This window comes from Pagrus pagrus (genome assembly GCF_965226575.1).
Source record: "Pagrus pagrus genome assembly, chromosome: 10".
NCBI lineage: Eukaryota > Metazoa > Chordata > Actinopteri > Spariformes > Sparidae > Pagrus > Pagrus pagrus.
Genome location: NC_140194.1, coordinates 8,355,930 through 8,379,633, shown reverse-complemented (window position 1 = coordinate 8,379,633; position 23,704 = coordinate 8,355,930). Strand labels below are relative to the sequence as shown.

At 42.1% G+C, this 23,704-nt stretch overlaps 1 protein-coding gene across 3 annotated transcripts in view; it reads left to right on the top strand.

Annotated features, from left to right (window-relative positions):
• Positions 1-13,846, top strand: part of LOC311263975 (voltage-dependent calcium channel subunit alpha-2/delta-1) — a 68,652-nt gene extending 54,806 nt beyond the window's left edge. For 2 of the 3 annotated variants that reach the window (XM_084364439.1, XM_084364441.1), the window contains 15 exons: positions 507-588; positions 1,124-1,186; positions 1,803-1,906; positions 2,445-2,534; positions 2,650-2,717; positions 2,827-2,865; positions 3,364-3,435; positions 5,379-5,531; positions 6,503-6,555; positions 6,946-7,001; positions 7,140-7,269; positions 7,995-8,107; positions 9,215-9,297; positions 9,627-9,706; positions 11,777-13,846. In XM_084364439.1, coding sequence (XP_084220565.1) covers positions 507-588; positions 1,124-1,186; positions 1,803-1,906; positions 2,445-2,534; positions 2,650-2,717; positions 2,827-2,865; positions 3,364-3,435; positions 5,379-5,531; positions 6,503-6,555; positions 6,946-7,001; positions 7,140-7,269; positions 7,995-8,107; positions 9,215-9,297; positions 9,627-9,706; positions 11,777-11,813 — 1,223 coding nt within the window. In that variant the 3' untranslated portion in view covers positions 11,814-13,846. The remainder of the gene's footprint in view (positions 1-506; positions 589-1,123; positions 1,187-1,802; positions 1,907-2,444; positions 2,535-2,649; positions 2,718-2,826; positions 2,866-3,363; positions 3,436-5,378; positions 5,532-6,502; positions 6,556-6,945; positions 7,002-7,139; positions 7,270-7,994; positions 8,108-9,214; positions 9,298-9,626; positions 9,707-11,776) is intronic. The other variant, XM_084364440.1, reaches the window with a different exon arrangement.
• The last annotated feature ends 9,858 nt before the right edge of the window (positions 13,847-23,704 follow it).

Genomic DNA, 23,704 nt, shown 5'->3' with positions numbered 1-23,704 from the left:
ACAGAGATTCCTTGTTTAACAGTTAGATGTCAAGCAGGGAAGAGCAATGTGAAGTGATTCGTCCGATCAGCATAGCCGTTTAGTTGCGGATCTGCTAGTCAGTAAGGTGTGGACACCTCGAGGTCCATCTTGATTATAAAACCGTCAGATAGCCCACCCCTACTTGGCATCATCTTTCTCCTAAAGCGTCAACAGCCAATCCTTCACAAAATATTTCCTGCTATCTGCCGGTCCATTGGTACTTAGAGGAGATCTACAAAAACATATCTTCCTGATGGATGATTTCCTGATTAGTGACCTCCACCTCATTTATCTGAAGAGAAGCTTTTGGCTGAACATACCTGCATTTTTTCAGCCAGAATTCCCCCATATACATTTAATCACCAGTCTTTCAGTCAGATGTACGTATAGAAGTATAACATCTTCTCCACCCAGATTTGTAAACCCTTCTAAATACTGTAACTGTGGTGTTTTAATGTCAAATGCATCTTGCCTGTAACCCGTAGGTAACGTGTCCCTGGTGAGTCGACTAATCCTGGATGCAGGTCTGACAGCTGAACTGGTCAAACTGTGGAGCGAGCAGACAGTGTGAGTGCTGAACCTTCCGCTCTCCTCTGTTTTAAGCGATGCTAAGATATATTTCTTCTTATATGGAAATCTGTGTTGCATGTGTACCCTGCTGCTTTCTACTTCCATAGCTGACACTCATTTCATAAACAATTTTCTTACTAACTGCGCCAGAGTTTTTTTCTTTTCTACTCTTGGCGAATCGATCACAACTAACTAGCAAAATGTGATGAAAGCAAAGCGCAAAATGCACATCACACCCAGCCACCCGGGGCTCTGCCAAGACATGCTGTTTTGAGAGGGAAATAAATTAATTACAGCAGTGCGTTTCCTTTCATGGTATATCCACTTGTCTGAAATAATCTGAACGCACACTTACACATACGCCGCAGGGTATCTGTTTAACATTAGGACATATAGAGACAAGTGACTGTGGGCAGAAAACGATTTGCGTCACATCTGCAGCTTGGTGTCACAGTTCACAAACGCTTCTTTTTTCTAATGTGTGCGATTGACTTTAATGTTTGATTGGTCGTTGTTTTTCCCATGTTCTCAGGGATGGGATAGTGGCCAGGTTTGTGGCAACAGATGGAGGAATCACAAGAATCTACCCAAGAAGGTACTCTCCCCTCCGTCTTCTCAGTTTTCTCTTCTTCTCAGCGTTTGCGCTTGGCGTCGTAAAATAGCACGGGAAGCCATGCCCAAATATCTGGCGGTGTAAACGTGTGAGATGAAAATGGATACAGACAGTAATACTCTTAGGTCGATCGCTTTTGGCTGCTTTACTCACCTGCTCCACTGGGTTATTTTCCTGAACATAGAGGATTAGACACTTTAGGCTGAACTCGCAGAGCTTGCCAGGCCAGAACGGGACACGGGTCAAATCCACAGATCCAGCAGCCAAGCGCAGCTCATTTTCCTCAATTTCCCTGCTGCTGCTGCTTTTGTCTGAACTACACTTGGGGGTTCCGCTTGGTCAGAATATCACATTCCAACTGAAGATGGATGCTCATTCCTCCTGACGATAAAACATGAAATACAATCAGTTATTGCTTTTACTGGATCATGCCCTTCACATATATCAACTTGACTGGGCGTGACTCTTATTCCGATGACTAATATTTGGCCGGAGATGCAAATATAAATTGTTTAAGTAGATCAAACACACTCGCTTGGTGTTTTATGCCTATAATGGTCCATATATAATGTTACGTGACTGCATTAATGTTTTTCAGCGCTGGGGAAGAGTGGACCGAGAATCCCGAGACGTACGAGTCCAGCTTCTACAAAAGGACCCTGGACAATGAAATTTATATTTTCACGGCTCCATCTTTCAACAGTAAGTTTTCTGACAGGTTCCCAATGTGTGTGTGTGTGCGCGAGTGTTTTTGCGTGACACTCTTCAGTGTGGCCTGGCACCGAGCCTATCCTGCTCTCTGCCGTTGGACGTCATCCCAACCCCACTGGCAAAGATCACACTCTCAGGCCTCTGATATCACTCTCTTTATCCTTCGCCTTTTTCCCGCTGTGTCTTTCAGCGATCATCCCCTCCCTCCCTCCCTCCCTCCTGCTCCGTATACTTCCTGTTATCTGCACTGATCTCTCTAGCAGACATCAGGACAGGCAAACGTCAGTGTAATGGAGCCGTACGTGCTTACAGCTACACTTGACTGGATTAACACATGTACTGGCTACACGGACTCCACTCCACGCACATAAATTACAAGCAGCTAAAAATGTATGGAATTTCCCACACTGGACAGCGATTGCTTACGTTTAACTGCGATTCACATTCTCTGCCATCTCCTTTTAAACATGATTTCGGTTAAATTGCCACGATTATTGGTTCCCTTGTGTATCCCTTTTCTCAATTGCAGCGGAGAGCAGGGAGCCTGTTTCTGAGTCAGGTATTCTGGTGAGCAAAGCAGTGGACCTCACAATTGACGAAGTCACACTCAAACCAGCAGGTCGGTCTTCCCCTAATACCAGATTGATTGCCTCTTGTGTTGCAGGAGAAATGAAAAGACTCAATAGCTATTCACAAAAGTTGTACCCCTGCCTGTTTTGTGGTTTGTTCCGCAGTGGTGGGAGTGAAACTCAATATCTCATTCTGGATGAACATTTTCATGAATGCTACACTGAAAGCGAATGTAAGTCGCGTAAATAATGCCTATTTTCTATCCTATACTCTAACTTTGACACCTTTATCTGTTGGTGTAAAGTACTAATTTCTTACGTGGCCCATTTTTTACCTTTTAGTGCAAAGATGAGATCTGCGGCTGTCTGAGGAATGACAAGGTACAGCACTGCGGTCTATTCAGTGTAATCTGAGAGCTGAGAAAACAAAATCAAAAATGCGTCTAGATTGTTATGGTGTGAGTTGTAGAGTTTGGGTGACATCGCTGGTGGAAATTTCGGCCTCCTCTGATTATAATGAATCGAACTTGTGGCGCTTTGAGTGCCACAAGCCAAGTGCCTTCTAGTTGCATTATATCAGAGAGAAGGCAGACATCTCTCTGTCTGATATTGCCAAATCTAGGCAACTCACAGCAAAACAATCCAGGGGTGAAGAGTTCCCTTACACATATCGTTTCTCATATTTTCTGAGATGTTTTTCTTCTTATCACGGCTTGATTAAAGCTCATTATGACAATACCTTTGCTTCCTGTGCATTTATGTATTTAAGCTTAATTAGCATCTCTTGTTACAGTCCTGACAGTTGTTGTATGATTTCTACAAATAATCATCATTTTGATTTATTGCATTTTTTAATCTGTTCTTCGTTTGACCCTGCAGCAAGTAGACTGTGTGATCCTGGACGACGGGGGATTTCTTCTCATGTCCAATCAAGACGAGTACATAAACCTGGTGAGTTACCACCAACCATTTATTCACCTTTACGTGACCATGAACGCCTCACCTATCTGCTGTCATTCTCTAAATGATCAGCAAGCGATCATAAACCATCACTCAATAAAACTTCTGTAGTCACATAGTCAGAAAAGTTCAAATCACAGACTCTGCCAGAGTTCATAATTCTTGCTTTTCTCTACCTTTTCGACATACCCTGCTCCCCTTTCGGTTGTCACAAGCATCCATCAGTGCCATATAAAGGTCAAATAAAGGGCTCACAACTCGGTTAAGTTATGAGAATGGCCTGTTAGCTCCGAGATGCTTAAAGCAGTACTTCCAAATCTCCAGTAAAGTGAAGCACTAGCCACTGGAGGAGGATCAAAGGGAAAGTTCTGAGGGGTTTTAGTCAGTCATGGAGGCTGTAGTGAAGTCAGTCCCCCGTGTACGCGAGAAGTCAGCTCTGCCGTGTTAACTCCACTCTTTCGGGCTGCTTTAGGCCCCTGTGTGTCAGTGGTAGGATATACAGTGGGTTCGGAAACATTTCACGTCAGTCACGACGGGACATCTGCTGTCTTTGATCCGTTCTACCATAACAACGTCTGGCATAGAGTTTACAGTCTTCAACGATTTGTGATATGAGTACTCTCATATGTCTTTTTTACTTCTTGTTATACATTTGGTGTCTGTTGGGAAAGTGTGACATTATCTTTCCCGGTTGTCCATCCGTACGTAGGTCCGTCCGTCTGTCCGTACGTCTGTCCCATTCTTGTGAACACGATTACTCAGGAACGCTTTGAGGGAATTTCTTCAAATTTGGCACAAGCATCCACTTGGATTGAAGGGTGAACTGATTAGATTTTGGTGTTCAACGGTCAAAGTCACTGTGACCTCACAAAACACATTTTTGGCCTTTGCGCAACAATTAATCTGATAAAAATGACAAAATATGACACACATGTCTGATAGGATAAAATGATGGAATGATGACATTTTATATCCAAAAGGTCAAAGGTCAGCTTCACTATTACATTATTATACTCTGCAAAAAATTTTGTGATTATTATTCAATGCCATAGCTCAGGAAAAGCAACTCGACTACTGCGCAGTGGCATACAAATGCAAGGCAGTAATTCTAGTTTTGGCTGTCTTTGTGCCGTTGTATGTAAGTTTTGTATTTTATCCACAGCTCTATGAACCGTGCCAGAGCCCTGAACCAGCGCTATGCCACTCCTCTTTACATACCATCTTTACATTCCAGCAGAACTGCAACGATTAATCGATTAGCTGTCAACTATTTTCATATTTGATTAATTGGTGGACAAAACAAGACATTTGCGGACGACGTCTTAGGCTTGGGAAACACTTATCAACGTATTTCAACGTTTTCTGACATTTTGTAGATAAAAAATGAATCGATTAATCGAGAAAATAATCAACAGATTAATCAACAATTTCGACAATTGTTAGTTGAGGCCCCTACATATCAGCTTATGAAACATTTTCATGCACTTTATATTCTCTGCCACTTAGAATAAGCGTATTCATCCCTATGAAGGCTGCCGCATAAAGATTAAACCAATCAGCCGATCAATAGGTTTTCAGTTCTGACTGTAACCATGTGCTTATTTAACCTTCATTCTATGTTAGACTGGCTTCACCTTGAAACATGTCTTTTGGTTATACCATAAGCCTGACTGACTGTAGACAGAAAGTGTGACTCCATTCCCTTAACATGGACTGCCACAAAACAGTTGAATAGGCTCATCCCAATTGACCATGCATGTAAGTTCAAATTTTCAGTGCGGTGATGTGCAACGGTGAATAGCTAAGCCTCTAAAGCCCTGTCAGAGGAAATAACACACAGCCGTATGGTTTGTTTGTACGAGCTGAGTCTTACACTGCTTTTTTTGTTTGTTTGTTTGTATTGCCCGTGTGTGTTTGTGCGTGAACTCGTCTAGATAGGTCAGTTCTTTGGCGAGGTGGATCCTGTGCTGATGATTAACCTGGTCAACACATCCCTGTACGCCTTCAACAAGACCTATGACTACCAGTCTGTGTGCGACCCAGAGAGAGACAGCAAGGCTGCAGCAGGACCGCGCTCCGTCTATGTGGTGAGATACTGACTCACGCAAGCTGTCAGACAGCAGTCACTCACTCGCAGATAATTATTGACATGTTTGTGCTTGTGCAGTTACTGAGCCCTACTACAGTGGTTCCCACAAAACAGCTGTGTACTTGACTCAGAAATCAACCATCATTCTTCAGAAGCGCTTTAAGAGTTTGCCTACATTAACTGAGGAAGCTTATCGCTAACTACAGTATGTAGTCGAAAACCCACGTGCACCGAACGACATCACGTGTGTGTGATTGACAGTAGACAAGATGAGTAGAGCGACTAGATAATCGATCTCAGATGCCGTTGTTTTGTTGTTGGCGGATGAAAAAAAAAAGCTAAAATGGGTTGCCTAACACATCTGGGCCATCATTAACATACATGGGGGGACCGTCCACATAAAATATATGTGTGGGAAACACTGCTACAATTACGATAAGATGACCGATAATTTTACATCTTTGTTGTTGTTGTTGTTGTTCTTCTTCTTCTTCTTCTTCTTCTTCTCTGTGTTTATTGGCTGACCTCAAACTAACCTCACAGGTGGATACAGCCACCTACTGCATTGGAGTGTGTGGATATGCTGTGCTTGTTAAGTCTATGAAAGCAATTTGGCTGAATAATATATTCTCTATTTATTGGCTATGAATTTTAACGATACAAATAAATGGCCTAGAATATACAATTCCATATATGGGAAAATGTATTAGTCCGATATGCAGTATTTTATGCATGCCTACTGTATTGTTTATGCTGGTAGGGACGTGACTTGAGAAAACGGGCATTGACACAAACCATTTTAACACTATACCAGTTTCTAATATTGTTATTGGATTTCCCATTTGTTTTTGATTTTCTAAATTCATAATAGTAAGTGCAAAATAGCCTAATGAAAGAAAAAAATGAATTGTTATATTTTTCCACCCCTATCTGCTTGATTTTGAAATTTATTTTCCTGTCCGTCTCCAGCCTACCATTGCAGACTTGCTCAGCATTGGCTGGTGGGCCTCCAGTGCTGCCTGGTGAGTGTTCAGGTTCTCTGTTTTGTTTCTTGCACTTTTTCTGTTTGTTTCTGTGTGCGTTTTGGAGTGGGAGTACATTTGTACTTTAGGGTAGGAGTTTGTTTGGGAGTGGGCTTGTGTATGTTGTTTGAGGGTCAGTGTAGGACAAGGGCAGTTACACAACATTATACTCCACCGCTATCTGTTTGACTGTCCAACTGCAATATAACCAGATTTTTAAAATAGAATGACTGATGTGTCCCTGGACATTTACATCAGCAGCGACTCGAGCCCTAAACAGATGTGTGGTTGTTATTACACACCGTTTGGCTGTTCAATGTAAATAAGTTAAAGATGGTCCGTTGACTCAGCCATGTGACTCATGTTTTTCTTTTCATTCCCTGCGTCTAGGTCGATACTCCAGCAGCTTTTCTTCGGCCTCATGTTTCCCAACCTTCTAGAGGCAGGTGAGAAACTGAAGCTGCGATTGTGTTAAAATGCAACCATAAGGCTTTTTTTTTTTATTATATGAGGTCGATTTTAATCCCATCACGTTCTCAGTAATCCTTCACTGTTTCTTTATTAAACCTGTCTCTGATTTCCAGCGGAGTCAGCAGATGATGACATACCAGATGCCATGTTTAAAGAAAGCTGCATTACAGAGCAAACTCAGTACTTCTTTGACATTGAGGAAAGATCCTACTCAGGGAACCTGGACTGTGGAAACTGTTCCAGGTATGTGAGTGTTTTCCTCCTATGGATGTATTTGTAAACAATATCCTATTGTGGTCCACTCGCTTTGTAAATGGGAAGTGTTATTTAAGATTTTCCACCTCTTACTGTATCTTCTTCCTGGACAGCCTTCTGTTTAATGGTCTGCAGGGATGGGTCCAGAACAGGGTTAGTTTCCTGGCCTATTTCTGTTTTCCAGCCTGATTTCAGGCAGCTGTGTTCTGATGAGTTCTGATCAGACACAGATTACCTTGATCTGTCAGTGACCGGAATTGCAGAGGAAGGCACAAAAGCTCTTTTATCTGTTTTTCTTCCTTCGCTCTCTGGCTTTACTTCAAACTCGCTAAAACACACAGTCACAGACCACTTTGCTCTAACCTCCTTCTTTTGTCAATTTGGGCTGTCGGAGGGGGTTAAATATGGCTGTAATTACTGGGTGTTATGAGTCCCACGTGTCTGGTGCTTTACTCCCCAATGTTAACGACTGTAGACACAGAAACTTTCATGACTACCATAAAAAGCTAGTCCCAAGAGGAAAGAAGAGGTATGACTGTGTACATATGTGGACTACTGCACACATACCTGCGTGTGTATGAATACACTGTATACTCTTTTTGCAAATGCCATCCATTGTGGATAATTTGTCTTTGGTGCTGCGTTATATCCCTGCACCACAGGTATACTGTACCGACTGTGTGTGTGTGTGTGTGGCCATGTGTGCTTTCTAGGATGTATCGTGCCGAAAAGCTGCCAAACACCAACCTAGTGTTCCTGATCACCGATGCCAAGGCAACGTGTTTGTCGTGTGACCCCAGACCGCTACGACAGGCCGAACAACCCTGTATCCTTTCACTCAACCCGTAAAAATCGAACGTAGAGTTACACTTCCTTTTTACTTTCTAGCCCTCCATCCATCACCCTTATGACAGCGGGGCTTTAAACGCTCAATACAAGGACACACACCTAAGGAGCTTGCAGTAGGTCCCTGCTGAATGTCCACGGGTGAACAGTAAACCAGATGCACAGCATATGAAAGTCTGTCTCACATTACCCCCAGATTAGATTTCTCTGTTTAAATTCATCCGGGCTGCATGATGCCATCAGGTTGAATTAAGGTTAAGAGGGTTAAGGTATGTTCATGTGTATATACAATACAAGTGTGTGTGTGTATAGATACACAGACAGCAATGAGTTACGGTCCACAGGTGGTCCAGATCTGGTAGCCAGAATCCAGGCCTATGTCATGGGCTTGTGTTCCTGCGACCCGATCTGGACCACCTCTTGACTGCAACTCCTTGCTTTATTTGGGCCGAGGTGAACTGCAAGTGGGCCGTATGGCTCGTCACTGGGCCGGACCAATTTTTGCTATATGGATATCTGTTTGACAGATGTGCCTTGAATGCAGCTTCCCGTTGCTATAACAGTACAGGTGTCATCATCAGAGGTCACCATGGGGTCATAATAAGGGCCTCCAGCTGCTAACAAGGACACCGCTCGACACAAACACCGACACACATATAATGCACACATGCTGCTCTACCACGCTACCTCTATACGCATACATACACACATATGGAACACCTTAATTATGAGGATTGATTTAAATGGGTTCATCAGAATACAGTGTTTATTTTATCAGGGACACAATGGCAAAACGCAGTCACCAGCTCCATAACACATGAAGTAGCGTGGACAGTGATTTCAGAGACTGCCTTTCTTAATTCTTCTATTTCCATCTCCTGGCAGTCGTAGACGTTAATAAAAGATCAGCAAATATCTGCGAGAAAATAAATCAGGGGATGTCTAGCCAAGGCTGATGAGTTGGAACTACATGAGGATTTTTATTGGCAGGGAAATTAAGAGTCAGCACATCATTTAACGGTTGTTTTTAAGTGCTAAATGAACGCCGCTGATGGTTATCCACATTTTCCTGAGAGTGTCTGTTCAGCTGAAGGTCCAGATCCATGCGAGCTGGCTCAGAATCCCAGATATCGCAAGGGGCCGGACGTGTGTTTTGACAACAATGAAAACGTAAGACACAGCCACACATGTGCAGAGAATATTGCTGGAAGCAGCTCTATTAGTCAGACTTCACAGTTGGCCTCCGTCTATTTCTGTCTGGTTTCCATCAGCATTCACACTGTTGGCTGCCTGCTCCTGCACTCTGATCCATACATCATTTATTCATTCGGTTCATTCTCTACTTATCGGTTTATTATTATCTTTATTTCATTAACTTTGCATGCAGTTATCACTCAATTGTTTTTATTTCCTCTTGCTTCCTGTCATCTCTCCACTCATCATCTGCCATTCTTGTCTTGTGGTTCTGCATCCCATCGGCTGCTGCTCTCGTCCGACAGGATGAGCCCTTGTGCCCAATCAGCAGAGGTTCTCCACTGAGCCCGACACCTCTCTTGTTGTTTCTGATGCTAAGTTCAGGGTCAGTGTCCTCACACAGCTCCATGCTGCTTCATTACTGAATTATTAACTTCTATGAGCTTTACTGTTCCTTGGACATCGCAGTGCGCTTGGCAAAGGACAAATCAGGCACTACTATGAACAGCCAATCCTGCCTTGTTTAATTTTTAATATCTGAGTCACTGCTCACCAATTTTACAACCAGTAAAGCTCCTTTCACGCACATTTACATGATTTGAAAGTAACACACTTAAGCAGTTGGGATTTATTTCTTTGTTGCATGTCTGTCTCTCTTCCACAACGCCATGACTTTCTTTGGCATCTTGTTCTTCTGTTTTGTTTCTGTTTTTACAGTTTTTTACCCCAACAGATGGAGACCAGACTGAACCTTGGAAGTTAAAAGTGTGAAATTATTTTGTTATAACAGCATCACAAAACTAAGTGCAAATACATCTGCGGCCACAGTATTTTTATTTAGCGTGACTGAATGCTTTGTCAACCAAATTTATTTCAGATCTGTGTTTGTAAATATATAAAACAAATTATTCGGATCTTAGGATTTAGGGCTTAAGGATTGCAATGCAATATTCAGCCCTGATTCAGACAGTATTAACCGTCCATACTAGAGATTCCCTTGAAAGGATCTGATGGAAGTTCATGTATTGTACCATTTGAGCTAAATCAGTAAAACAAAGGAGCGAGGGGGCATAAATCATGTGTGAGATCATTGCATCACCACCCAACTTTGAACAGTTTATACGACGTCTAAATATTTGGAGAAATTATTTCCCATATCTTTGTGAACTCAGTCTTTCATTGTGTTGTAAAGGCGTAGATCACACACATAACAGGCTACTAATTCATGTGCCTGCGTGTTTATATTGTGGCGAGGCTGTGGCCGAGGAAGTAGATGAACAGAGTAAAAGTAGGCCGCGTCCCTTTTCCTCTTTCCATCTGTCCCATTACTTTTGGCTCAGCTCCTCGTAGGAAGACAGTTTGTGTCCAGGCCAGTCCATTTTGTCACTGGTGTAAACAGAGGAAGCTCCACGTAGCTTTCCTGCCCTTTGAATACGGAGGACTCCCACCTCTTTCTCCTGAGACTTTGGCATGCACGGATATCCTGAATACTCCCATCAAGCACAAAAAAGCCACACAGTGTGTGGGCAGGTGCGTGTGCATAGACACACATAAAAAGCACAGCGAGGTTGGGAACACCTCTAGAACTGCAATGACTGTTCAGTATGGGAAATACGCTTGTTCGCTTTCTTGGCAAGCATTAGATGAGAAGACTGATACCACAGTCACTGTACGGTAGATATCTGTTTGCTTGAAGCTCCTGTTAGTAAGATAGTAACACTGATGCCTTGGGTTTCCCAACTCATCAGATACTGATACTCTGGGATTTTAGGTCAGGGCAGCCACTATTTGAAAGCATCAGTATTTAACAAGTTGGGAATGAGACTCAAAAATTAGAAGCTTAAAAGCGCAAAACTGGAAACAGTGAAACAGATCTGGACATAGACTCAATCCCATTTCTAATTTTTACTCCTACCTCTTGTTTTCCAGTGTCCCCTTGCCCCTGAAAAAGGGTTAGTGTGGACCGCAGCAACTTGGCTGCTGGACAATAATGTCACACTAGCTAGCAAGCTAGTTAGCTACCAAGACAGCGGCAGACGAGTAGCGATTGTTTCTATTATTATAAAGAAAAGGGCCGTAATTCATTGAAATGACAGCGAGTTCTCATAAACCTTGGTTTGAATGTGCCTCTGAAAAACCTCCTACCGCCCTCCCCCTTTATCCAAACAAAAATCGGGACACCCCACCCCTTGGCGTGAACATGAAAAACTGAGTTGTAGGGCTAAGTATTAGGGTCAAGGAGTTTAGTTTTCAATTGTTTTAAATTTATTCCTAAATACAGACGCTTTGTGTTAGAGTTTTGGGCCAAAAACCAACCAAAAGTGCTGCTATTTGACGGCCTGGGAATGAGACTCAATAACCAGCTATCTTTCTCCAGAAATTGATTTGATTAGCAGAAGTATGTTGAAAGTAGAGACTGTCTATTTAATTTGTTCACAACTGATTGGTCCAACAGGAAGATGATTCTGACTGCGGAGGAGGGACCTGCCTAAGCCCGTGTCTCTGGCCGATGCTCGGGCTCCAACTACTGCTGCTGTGGCTCCTCACATCTTTACAACACTCATGACCCCGACACACACAGACACGCGCACACACACATGCACACGTCATCGTCATCTCATCTCACAAGAGGCCAGAAGACACTTCAGTTATGCCATCCGGGATGTATGCAGAATATTTGCAACAAGACACTTTTATCAGCATCTCCATTTTCCAATGCCAAAGGGTGCTCATTCATTTCCTCCTCGTCATTCTCCAAAATAGAGACACATTTACTGTGCTCAGCTGCACTCATTACCACGATATACTCCTTAATACTGGTGCAAGAGTAAGAGCTAACCAAACCCTTTAATTCTGCCTAATTTGTTTCTCTGATTTATTTAGCGGAGGATGAAGAGTTGTCCCACTATGCCAACTAAATATCATTCAAAGACTGTATGTTCACTGACAGCGTTGATTTGTGTAGTCGTCGATATTGTTTGTTGCTTATTATATTATTGCGTATGAATCATTATGCTGTAATGAGCGTTTATTTTGGCAACCAGTGCAACTATGAAGAATATCCCTTTTGTTTTGCGTGTTTTTAAATGTACTGTACCTATCTATTTATCGACCATTTCTTTTGTACTCCGAATTCAACTAGCATTTCGTGACTAGCTAGGTGTTGTATTGTAGCAGCATGTGCTCAGTACAGAGCTAAAGACAACACCGATACTCTGACACCAAAGCTCCACACTACCGCGGCCCACAGACGCACACAAACCCTACTACAGAGAATCTGCAGGCTAGTTTATTTTAGGATTTCCTCCGATGTGGGTGTACATCAGTATTCAAGTTACAGCGTTAGATAGGTAGATAGACACCTTAGATACCTCGCTGAGAAGTAAGAGAACACCCAGTGTGAATTAAGCCTATTAGGATATTACAATTTCAAATACGTTTGTACTTGGTCTGACAGCTTTGGTTGTCTTCAATTTGATGCATCGAATTCCCAGTGCCTACTCAGTAGCTCAAACAGTCTGTTATCTGAATAAAACAACGCAGCAGAGTTGTATTTTCTTAACATGTATGCTCCTATGCTTGCTGCGGTATAGCACAGAGGGGCAGCCTGTGCAGTGACATGTTGCGAAATGGGTCAAATCTGCTGCAGTTACTCTAATTCATGTGGCCCAGACACCTGTAGGAACACCCAGTGGTTTTGATTGCGAGAGAGGAAGATCATTTCCCTCCACGCTCAAAAACAAACTGAAACCAGACTTGAGCTTGCGTTCCAACACCTCTCTTTATTAGTCCTGTTTCTGTTACCTTTCTGGATCTCCAGACTCAGGAGCCAAGATGACTTGTGAATGAGATCAGCATAATAAAATGACTGTTTTCTTTGTTTTCTCCTACTCGCCGCTCTCCTCCTTATGCTTGTTTCCTCTTTGTGTTGCTCTCTAAGTGCTGTGAAGCAGACGCTGAAGGCTCAGTGTCGAAACGCTGCAATGTCATGGGATGAGCTTGTTATGTGTTTGAACGCTGTCTATGCCCACGGTCAGCATCAGGGCCTGTTGGAGAGAACTTTGAGAATACGCTAGGGGTAATTTTGCATTGCCTTACTTTACCATAAATCATAAAGACCACACAAAAGTGATTTAGTTTTCCTTCTTTTCTTTTGTTTTTGCCATTTTAACGATTAAAGTTGAGTTCTCTCCACCTCGCCGTCATGGTGAACTGCTGGTGTTGAGTGTTCAGGTTATGCCTGTTTATCAAAAGTCGCGTGTTGACTTGTGTTTTAACCCGGGGGTCCCGTGTCTATGTGCAGGCATGTGCGTGTCCCTCCGATATCTGATTGTGCTTTAATACTGTACATGAATTACTCTTTTGTGGAACTTGACTAGCCTGAATAAATTTTGTATACATTTGTACACTAATACTATTTACTGTATAAAAGAGAAAATGGAAAGAAATGAAAAATGTTTATAATATGGTGTTGATTATTGTGCAAATATAATATATTCACAATAAAAGTGTTGTATTGTTATGACCCGAGGTGCTTTTTTTAAACTCCGTCACATCTGGCCATGTTGCTTTGGCTCCAGTGGGAGAAGACCAAACATGTCATCCTTCCTGCAAAAAGAGACAGCTGCTGGAAAAGGGAAGTGAACTCGCATCTGGGTTTCCCTGTGTTTGTGTTTGTGTACGAAGTAAGTGTGAGTGATCGCGACTTCGTCAAATAGTCCTGCACATTATAACATCAGGCGAATATCAAATCATTTAACGCTTTCTTTTGTGGTGGTGTGTGGTCATAAGTGTGCTATGTTGCACGTGTAACCAAACTCATAAGTGATGTCAGTGCACTGACTCACCCGAGGGTACAGTCCTACATAACTGCAGGAAGGAGAGACGGTTTTCCAGTGAAGGTCGGCAAAAACAAGATTTTCACGGGTTGTGAAGTTACACTGTTGTTAGGTATTTATAAACATAATTGGTCCATTCGTGGACTGAAAGTTGATTAGTAATTCAATTACAGATTTTTCGTGTTATTCTCCATTAAACATGTAAATTCACAACATATTTCTGTAATTTTATGGATTTTTCCTGTATTTCAAAAACAGGACAAATCATTAAATTAAAACTTATTGATAAAAATAATGTATTTTTTACAGTGTACCTGAACTTTGTGTATCGGACTGAAAAAAAAAAGTGACACCAGTGCATTACAAAAAATATATGTATATTTACTACTAACCCTTTATGGATGTTATGTTATGGACGTAATTGAAGTTAGCTACTTGTAAGAAGCTAACCTAAGATGAACGGTACCTTGTTCGGAAGTAGCAGGGTCCTGTTTCTAATGAATAAATAATGTGGTATCGGATCAGTGCATAGACTTTCCAGCCTAAGGTTGTATAATGTATATCCATCAGATGTATAAATAAGTCCAACATTTGTTTATCTCAAGCAATGAGGTTATTTTAAATGATTTATTTGATCATAAAAACACACTTGGCCAAACATGAGAGGCTATAGTCATACCCATATTAATGTACACAAGAAGTACCCACCCAGGAGAATACCTAATTGCTCCTTTAAAAACCCCATCAACTAGTTATTTCCTGTTTGCTGAGTTCTTCCTTTTTCATCCTAGAGTACAAACCAGTACACACACACATACACACATATGCATTTTCACATGAATACCAGAGTGAGAAGGACGACAGAAGCTCCTCCAAATGAAAAGCTCAACTGTATGTGTGATGACACAGCATGGCAGTGAGTTCTGACGGAGGTCCTCTCCCTGTGTTTCTAATTTTGTGACGCCTCTGGCAGCATTATTGACACAGGCAGCTCTGTAGAAGTAGAAAGCCAGATGCTGACATCAGAGTTGCAGCGTATTTGTACATTACTCGCGCTTTTCTTGATGGTATTTGTGTTTATCTGATGGTAATCTCAGAATCAATACGGCGATAGTTTTAAGTGGAGAGTATAAAGACGTTTGTTTTTCTTGGAGATGTGTCAGACTGGGAGGTCTTCGTATGTGTACTATAGAGTGATATCTAGGGGGGAGGTTGTAACGGGATACTCTTGTAAATGGGGACGAGGTCGTAGCCTTTAACATGCCTGGCTTAAGAAGTTACAGACGCTGAAAGAGCAGGGACAAGTTCTACATCTCTTTTCAATTTGTAATTTGGTCAAAAGACCACAAGAAGAAAATGAAAGCGCTCCACTTAAAATGAAAGTTGCATTAAACAATGACAATTCAGTTGTTTTTTTGTTTTGGCTTTCATACAATATGTGTTTAATTTGTTTCGTTCTGAGCATCAGTCATTTTACACAAGACAACTTACCGTCTTCATTGCTGACATATGGAGCTACAGTTTGCTGAGCTAATCACAGTTTAACTGAGTCAGTTCAGCGCATGCAACAGCTTCCTTTTTTCTTTCTCAGTTCTATTATAACTTTTATATGACCTTTTTTTGATAGTTGACAGTCAATAGTGACAGGAGGCATGGCTGGAGAGCAAGAGGGAATGAAATCCAATAAAAGTTGCGGGCCAGAATCAAACCGTGGGATTGCGTTTATGGCATGTGTCTCAGACCTCTGGCCAAACACAAAACAAGTCCATATTTTTGCAGTGTTATTTAAACCATTTGTTTGGGGAAGAAAATGAAGTCAACCATAAAAATCATTACCTAATCTGTCAGCAAAACATTCTTTATTTATTCAATTTTTTCTGCTTCAATTTTGGCTCGTACTTTTACTATAGCAGATGTGAGCACGTGTGCACAATTAGAATTCAAAGGGTGATAATAATGGAAAGTTTTGGTTCATCCGTCAAAATGAGTGGTTCTGATTGGAAAAGTCCATTCTGACTCAATCAAGATGTTGATGCAATTGTTCTGGTGTTGTTGTGATGTCAAACAGCACAAAGACTTACACAATAGCAACTTTTAATGTGAGTGATGGCACGTTGTTGTTTTTTGAAACTTCATTACCAAATACCACTTCCGAAACACAGTTTTGGTGTTTTTTCTGCTTTTATTTTTTTTTGCCTGCTAATGCAAAACATATTCCTGCGGAACACCGATAATGGGTTGGGTTTCCCAAAAATGAACATTTCACCCAATCCAAAGGCTTAAAATCTGGAACTGTAATGACTCATTGGTGGCTGAGTTGAAGCCTGAGCATGGCTTTTTGGGTTTGTTCCACTAATTGCAGGATGTGACACATGAGATTGATGCTGCATCAACAACATGACCCGTGACTGGATCGGCAAGGATCCGCATGTCGTTAGTAAATCCCTCTAAAGTTCATTAACACTGTTTTGATAGTAACATAGCATCCATTTACGTAGGTTTTTACCAGTAAATGCTATTTTCGGAACTCAGTGACACTTTGATTGTACCATTAGCGCTAAATTTAGTCCCAGCGTCGTCAGCAGCCTCTGGGTCATCACCCAAAGGCCAATCAACCCAAGTCTGAATAAACTTCCCTCAATCTGGTAAATATAATGTGGTTTACATTAGCTAGAAGATTTTTAATTGGCACCATTTGTTGTTTTTGTGTTTTTCATTATTATGAAAGAAAGAGTGCACTTCCTGGAAGCAGCAGCAGAGAGGTCACTGTTTTTCCATCACCATAAAACACAGCAGGGCAGGTTCATCGGGTCACTAAGGTTCTGACATCCTGTAAAGAAGTTACACCAATCCCTTACTGTGCATGAAAGTCTAGCATAGTGTTGTTAGTGACTGCTGCCTGATTGAGTGCATAGGCAAGTCTACTGTGTGTTTTCCTGTATGAGACACACTCTTTCAGCCCAGACTTGGATCAAACAGTATTTCTAGATAAATCCTTGTGTTTTTTTTCCAACCTTTTTGGACCTCCTAATGTGTTTTGGTTGCAGCAAAAGGAAAATACAGAGAGCGTCAAATAAGTTCTTAATCACAGAAAAGAATCCCAAATAGGCTTCAGATATTTTCCTGTGATTGTTACAACTTTTTGGCACCTGTTCTTACAAACCCCCGCCCAAACCTGGCAACAACGTGAGCCAAAGAAAACCTTAAAATATATTTGCAAAAAAATGGAGAGGAGAAAGATGGCGTTAGACAAACTGCGGGTTGGAAAGAACACCAAACACAGACTTGGCGTGGACAATCAGGAAATGCCGTTGGCTTTTTTCAAACCCATAAACATAACCACACACTTGTCTGTTCTCACTACCTTGGTTTTTCTCTCTCCTCTCTTTCTAAGATTGTAAGCCTGCTGTGCGTGCGCCCGAGTGTGTGCTCAGTGTGATTGGCAGGCGTTACGCTGGAAAACTTTGTCCAGGTGAACCGTCTCAACGGGACACATTCCATTCCAGCCCAGATTGGGGATTGATTTGTGGATTTTCTCTGTGTTTAGAGTGGGGCCTAACATACATTAACTGGTAACATGAGGTGTTAGATTTGTGGGGGGCACGAGCACTCAGCAAGGTTAAAGAATATATGTCATTCTCTACGTGAGATCAGGTATTTTGTTAAGTCTCTTTCATAATACATATTTGTGAATATGACATTTAAACCTTAAGGTGTTTTACAGATTCCCTGTGAGTTTTTTTTTGACTACGATTAATGCTATGGAGTAATGTTCCTAGAAGTGGGTCCACCTTCTGTTTGAATCATGCACACACGTAAAAATACACATAGTTGGCGGCGTAATGCACAATCCTGCTGGCAGTTTTAAGCTTTTCCGCTGACTGACAGTCGGTCGCAATAAGGCGCAAATAAACATAGATTTGCTAGGAGAAGATGAAGAACACCGCATCCTAGCAACCTGTCACATACCACAGATAATATTAGTGCATCAAATGATGTAAGTCCCATTAAATACATTATAAACCTATAGTCCGCAATGACCATTAAACATAGCACCCTTCTCTAATGATAAAAATATCTACATTACATATGTGCCAGGCACATACTTTATGATGTAGAGACATTCATGACCCCCAGAGGATGAATCCCAATGACTTTAGTGATCTCCTGACATTTCCCCTAGCACCACCAGCTGGCCAAATTTTTAACTAATCTATTGAAATGTGAATGGATTGGGACAAAATATGGAACATACATTCATGATCCCCAGAGGATGATTATTAAACAATTTGGTACATGTTAGCATACTTAACATGGTGACATTTGTTAAATAGCACTAAACACAAAAATGCAATGGGCTCTGATGGGAATATCATTAAAGTGTTGGACCAGTGTGATTGTGGTGATTATGTTTGTGATAATAGTTATAGATCTTTTAAAAAAAACATGATATTCATCCTCTGGCAGCCACGAATGCCTCTATCAGATCATTTCCCCAACCATTATATCAGATGCTGAGCTATTTCACTAGATTTGTGATAACTTTGACCCGCTGTTGACACTAGAGGAAGAGTGAGAAAAAGTCACTAAAGTCATTGAGATTCATCTTCATTAAGCATGTCTTATAAAAGTAGTACCCAGGCCCAAAACAAACAAAATATGCTCGCAATACTGACAAATGGAAACAAGATGGATTAACAGAGAGCAAGGGAGTAAAGAAGGTCACCTGATTGTGGTTGTACACACTTCTGGTGAGTGTTGTCCCACTGGAAACTTTGTTTTGCATGGGGGTGGAGTAGTAAAACTTTAACAGCTGGCTCCTGAGGACACCACGGAGTGATGTTTATGTGTTTCTTTGTGTTTTCATGCTTCAAGTTACCTGCGTGCGTGTCTGGCAAATCACTCAGGTGGGTTCTGAACACCCAGGCTGCATGCTGTACCACTTGGCCTACACCATGTTCACCATCAACATGTTAATTACACGTATGAGGTCTGACACAGACGCATGTGGGATGAAATGTACCTGCTGCCCCAGAGCAGCTTTTTTTCCCCCCCTCTGCTCTTTAATTGTACCGACTAGCCTCCCTCCCCTGTGTGTCTCCAGTTCTGCGTGAGTCATGCGGGGGTAAATTAGCAGTAAGCATCAGACAAGACAAGCTGACCGTTAGCAGATGTGTAAGAAATGAGGAAACACAGGTTTAGGCGCTATTTTAAGACCTGCTCTCCCCTTTCCCCTTGTCCTCGGGCAGTGTTTTGCTTCCTTCCTTGGTTTTATTTTATGAGCATTGTGAGCATATTGGACGTCTACATTGTGTTTTACTCCAAGTGTTTCACTTGAAGCCAAATTCTAGATATGATGAAATCAAATGGTAAAAGATCCCCTTCACACATGGGTTCTCTGAGGTGTGTCCTACAGGGAAAAACAAGTCTGGAACATGTGTCTTCTTCTTTGAACATCCCAGAATTTATGAATATGCAGATAGTTTTCAAATTACAAGTTTAACAGCTTGACACAAGATGTCTTCCTGAAAGACATCTTGTCGGTGGATGCTTGAAGTTTCGACATCACTGCGTGCTGATTATTGGATCAGGATTGGCTTCCAAACTATTTGTGATGGCACGAATCGTGTTTATAGGCTCACCTCTTAATATCAGATTTGCACTGAGCACAATGAAACTTCCCACTTTCAGGAAAATAATGTGAAGAGAGCTTTTTAAGTGTCAAACTCTGCACATATACATCATTCCACACGGTGAAGCTTAAACACTCAACAGTATAAGAAGAAGAAAAACACACTTTTGACTAGAGGGGGACTTAAATTATTGTGTATGGGTGGTGACAAATTTTGTTTTAAATCGTATTAAATTTCACTTTCTCTAATTAATAAGTGCCAAAGGGAAGTATTGATACTACTATAGACCACCGTGTCCAGGAGGGCTGTTTCAAAAATAAACACTTGTATCCCTTATAAGCAAGACAATAGTACGAAATGGTCCTTCCTTTACAATACATTATATAAATATATAATAAATATAGGTTGTGCATGTAAACATGACGTATTCGTGTGTGTTTTCCAGTTTGTTTCGGTTTGGTGCACTTCTGAGTGACTGACATCTAGTGTCAAAGGGCCGGCACAATAGAATGCGTGTGGGATGTTGATGTGTTTGTGCGACACACTTCATGTGTACCATGCTAGAGGATGTGTCATTTAAACAGTTATGGTTTGCGTGGATATACAAACTCACAAGGCCATTTTGTTGATGAATTGTTCCAAGGCTCAGTCGCAAACGTTCACGTCAACACCCATAAACACAGGCAGGGGGCACAGACAAAAGGCTGAATAAGGACTGTGAACTGACTGTTGAATTGAAGCGGTCGGTGTGTTCTGAGACTCGACGTCTTTCAACATGAGAAATATCTTATTTGTCAGTTTGAAAAGCTGAATGCAATTTTAGAAAGTGTCTTGTAAGTTTTAGTCGGAAAACCTGAAAAAAAAAAAAAATAGTGAAAGAAGTCGTGCAATTCCGAGACACATCTGCAGACACGACAACTCAGATTTGGAATGATTCAGCACATCAAAGATGAGTCATCGGTGAAACCTTGCTCTCCACTTTCTGTGATCGATGGTGTAAGTTTCAGTATGTCACTGACAATGAGGGGAGCAGTTGTTTGCTGTTAGAGAGTGAATTATCTGAAAGCAAAATCAATGCCATATTGAGTGGTTTCTGTTATGGTCCTCTGATCCTCTTTAAAGCTATTTCTAGGGATGTGTCAGTGAGTCAGTCTGCTAATGTACATGATAATGAAGATATGTTAAAACTCCAGCTTTGCATTAACGTCAGCTGCCCACTCTTCGGCTTTTGTCTTTTTTTAATTCACTGTCACAATCTGAAAAATCAAATGGGGGTGCGATGAAACAGAAAAAAAAGTCTGGTTTAGCACGCGTTTTATCCGAGCAGCCATATTTCAAACTGTTTGTGTGGACAGATTGTGTGTTCGCGCAGTTTATTTGTGTTGCCAGTAACTGTCAGCAGATCTCAATTACGAGCCTACATCACAGGCACTGACAACAGGAAGTGTGTGTTTGTTTAAAAGGAGGATCTCTTGACACAGTATCTGTGTTTACAGCATCCAGGGCCACCGCTGTCATCACTAACTCCAACACACACACACACACACACAACCCTCATACGTCTTCCTTTACTCATTAGGGTGAAATACCTAAGCCACCTCTTCTCCTCGCTCCCATATTTCCTCAATCCTTCCCCCTTATCTCTCCCCGCCTCAATCGAACTACGTCTCTTATTCCTGTCATCCGTTCTTTCAATTTTCCATTCCACTCCATCTTTCGTACATAAGGTCACATGGCTGAAGTCTGGAAAGGAGGCTGGAACGATCAGAGGTCGCAATGAGTTCCAACTAATTTGCTGCAGATGAAAACTCGCCCGTATGGACACATACATACGCTCACACACACGCACGGAGGATTAATAGCACACGATGCACACAAAACTTCCAAACAAATCTTGCAGGAAGTCTATTAATACGCCACACACTCCACAAATATGCACTCAGACAGAGCAGGCTCGGGGACACTGCTCTGTATTGTACCTTCCTGCTACAGTCGTTCCATTTTTTTCTCACATCGCTCTTCATCTAGCATCAACCTCTTCATTCTCCATATCATCTCCATCTCCCACTGAACTTCCTCCCTCCATTAACCAGCTGCCCGAAGATATGAAGTTTCTGGCAATAACCAGCCGCAGATGTGAGGAGTCTTGAATGGTGACGGCACTCCTATGTGCTAGCAGTGGGCTACTGGGTCTCTCTAATTTCCATCTCCTAGCAGAAGCCGTGGCTCTCTCGCAGACGCAGTGAAAAACACCCACTGGATTCTTGCGAGGAGAGTCAGTAATGAGATTGCGGTGATGAGGGCTTTTTTTTTGCTGCGAGAGCTCGAACTGGTGAAGGTTATCCAGTCATCTGCTGCTCGTTATGTGCGAGCATGCCTGTTTGCGAGTGGAACGACGGGGGAGAAAAAGTGTTTAAATGCATGTTTGTCTGTGCATGTGGTCGTTTTGAATGTGTTTGTACTGTAAGGGAAGGTTGGAGAGAAAGGAAGATAAAGAGAAAACGAGGAGACTGGTGCTCCGCTCCAGTGAAAGTATCTGACTCATGGCTGATTGTTTATTATTGCGAATGACTCTGTGGTCCTCTCAGGAAGCCGCAGGAGCATTAGTCATTGAACCAGAGAGGAGATAGAGATGGAGTCTGTCTCCTCCTGCATATTTATCCATCTATTCCTCTGTTTTGTTTGGTGCACATGGCGTTAGTTTAAAGGAAATACCAGGGGATCCCCACAATAAAGCAACTCTCAATCTAAACTAGTGCGATTTCTATTTACTGACTGTCACTGGACTACAGGAGCCCGTCAGAAATGTTTAGAGTAAATGCGAAAGGCCGGCTAAGTGTCCCGTCTCCTATCTCGTGCTGTCATCGCTGGAAGTAGAGATGACACTCAGGAGATGGATTGGGGTGTCTTGTCCTCATCCACCCCCCAACAGTAACTTCGCTTCTTATCTGACACAGGGGGGAAGGAGGAAAGTAGCACAAACAACCACACACACTCCCCTCACCCTCCCATTCCCTAGTTTACATCCCCGCTCAGTGTCCCATCGCTGACAAGTGCCTGCCGATATCTCTTTCATTCAGCACACATTTAATGCTGAATCTTAGCTCTCCAGCTCAGCCACTGTAAGACCTCTGATACATTCGGAGGAGACTTTATAACTTGTCTATGTAAAGCATGCTATTTAATAGGATCTCTATATGTTTTGAATGGTATAGATGGAAAAAACAATGGTGGGGGACACTAGTGGACTGGTCAAAAAACGCTGCGAACGTTCCCTCTTGGATGTTCCTATATAAAACATGATAAAGTGTCCTTTAGGATGCCCCTCCAGTGGAGAAAGCTTGACAAGGTGCCCATTGTGGTGCCCTTCCAGTGGAGACGTGGTGGGGTACCCTTTAGGGTGCCCTGCCAGTGGAGAAAACATGGAACAGTTCATTGTAGGGTGCCTTTTCAGTGCCGTTTTTTCGCGCTTTGGCCCCACAGCATACAGCTGGTGCCCTTTTAATTTGCTTCGCCCCGGCCCCTCAAGCATCCTGAGTCCGCCACTGGTGGTGGAATAAAGTTAGACAAAGAAAGAGAAAAATCTGTTATTCAATGTTTTCTTATGCTTTATAGTCTGAGTTGTTGGGTCGGAACATACAGTTATAGCCTTATGACAGATACATACAGTTACATACAGATCATGTGCTGATAAGGATATTAAAATGTTTTCGCCACACGCACGCACGCACACACACACGCACAGACTCTTTAGCAATATCGCATGTGACTTTGAGGCCAATAAAAAAGCGCTTAATTGAAAAATGGACGGGGGCGCAGATGGATAGAGAGACACTCCGAGAGGAGCGAGAGAGGGAGAGAGCGATAAAGTCATACACACGCACGGAGAGGGAGGGAGGGAGGTAACGAGGG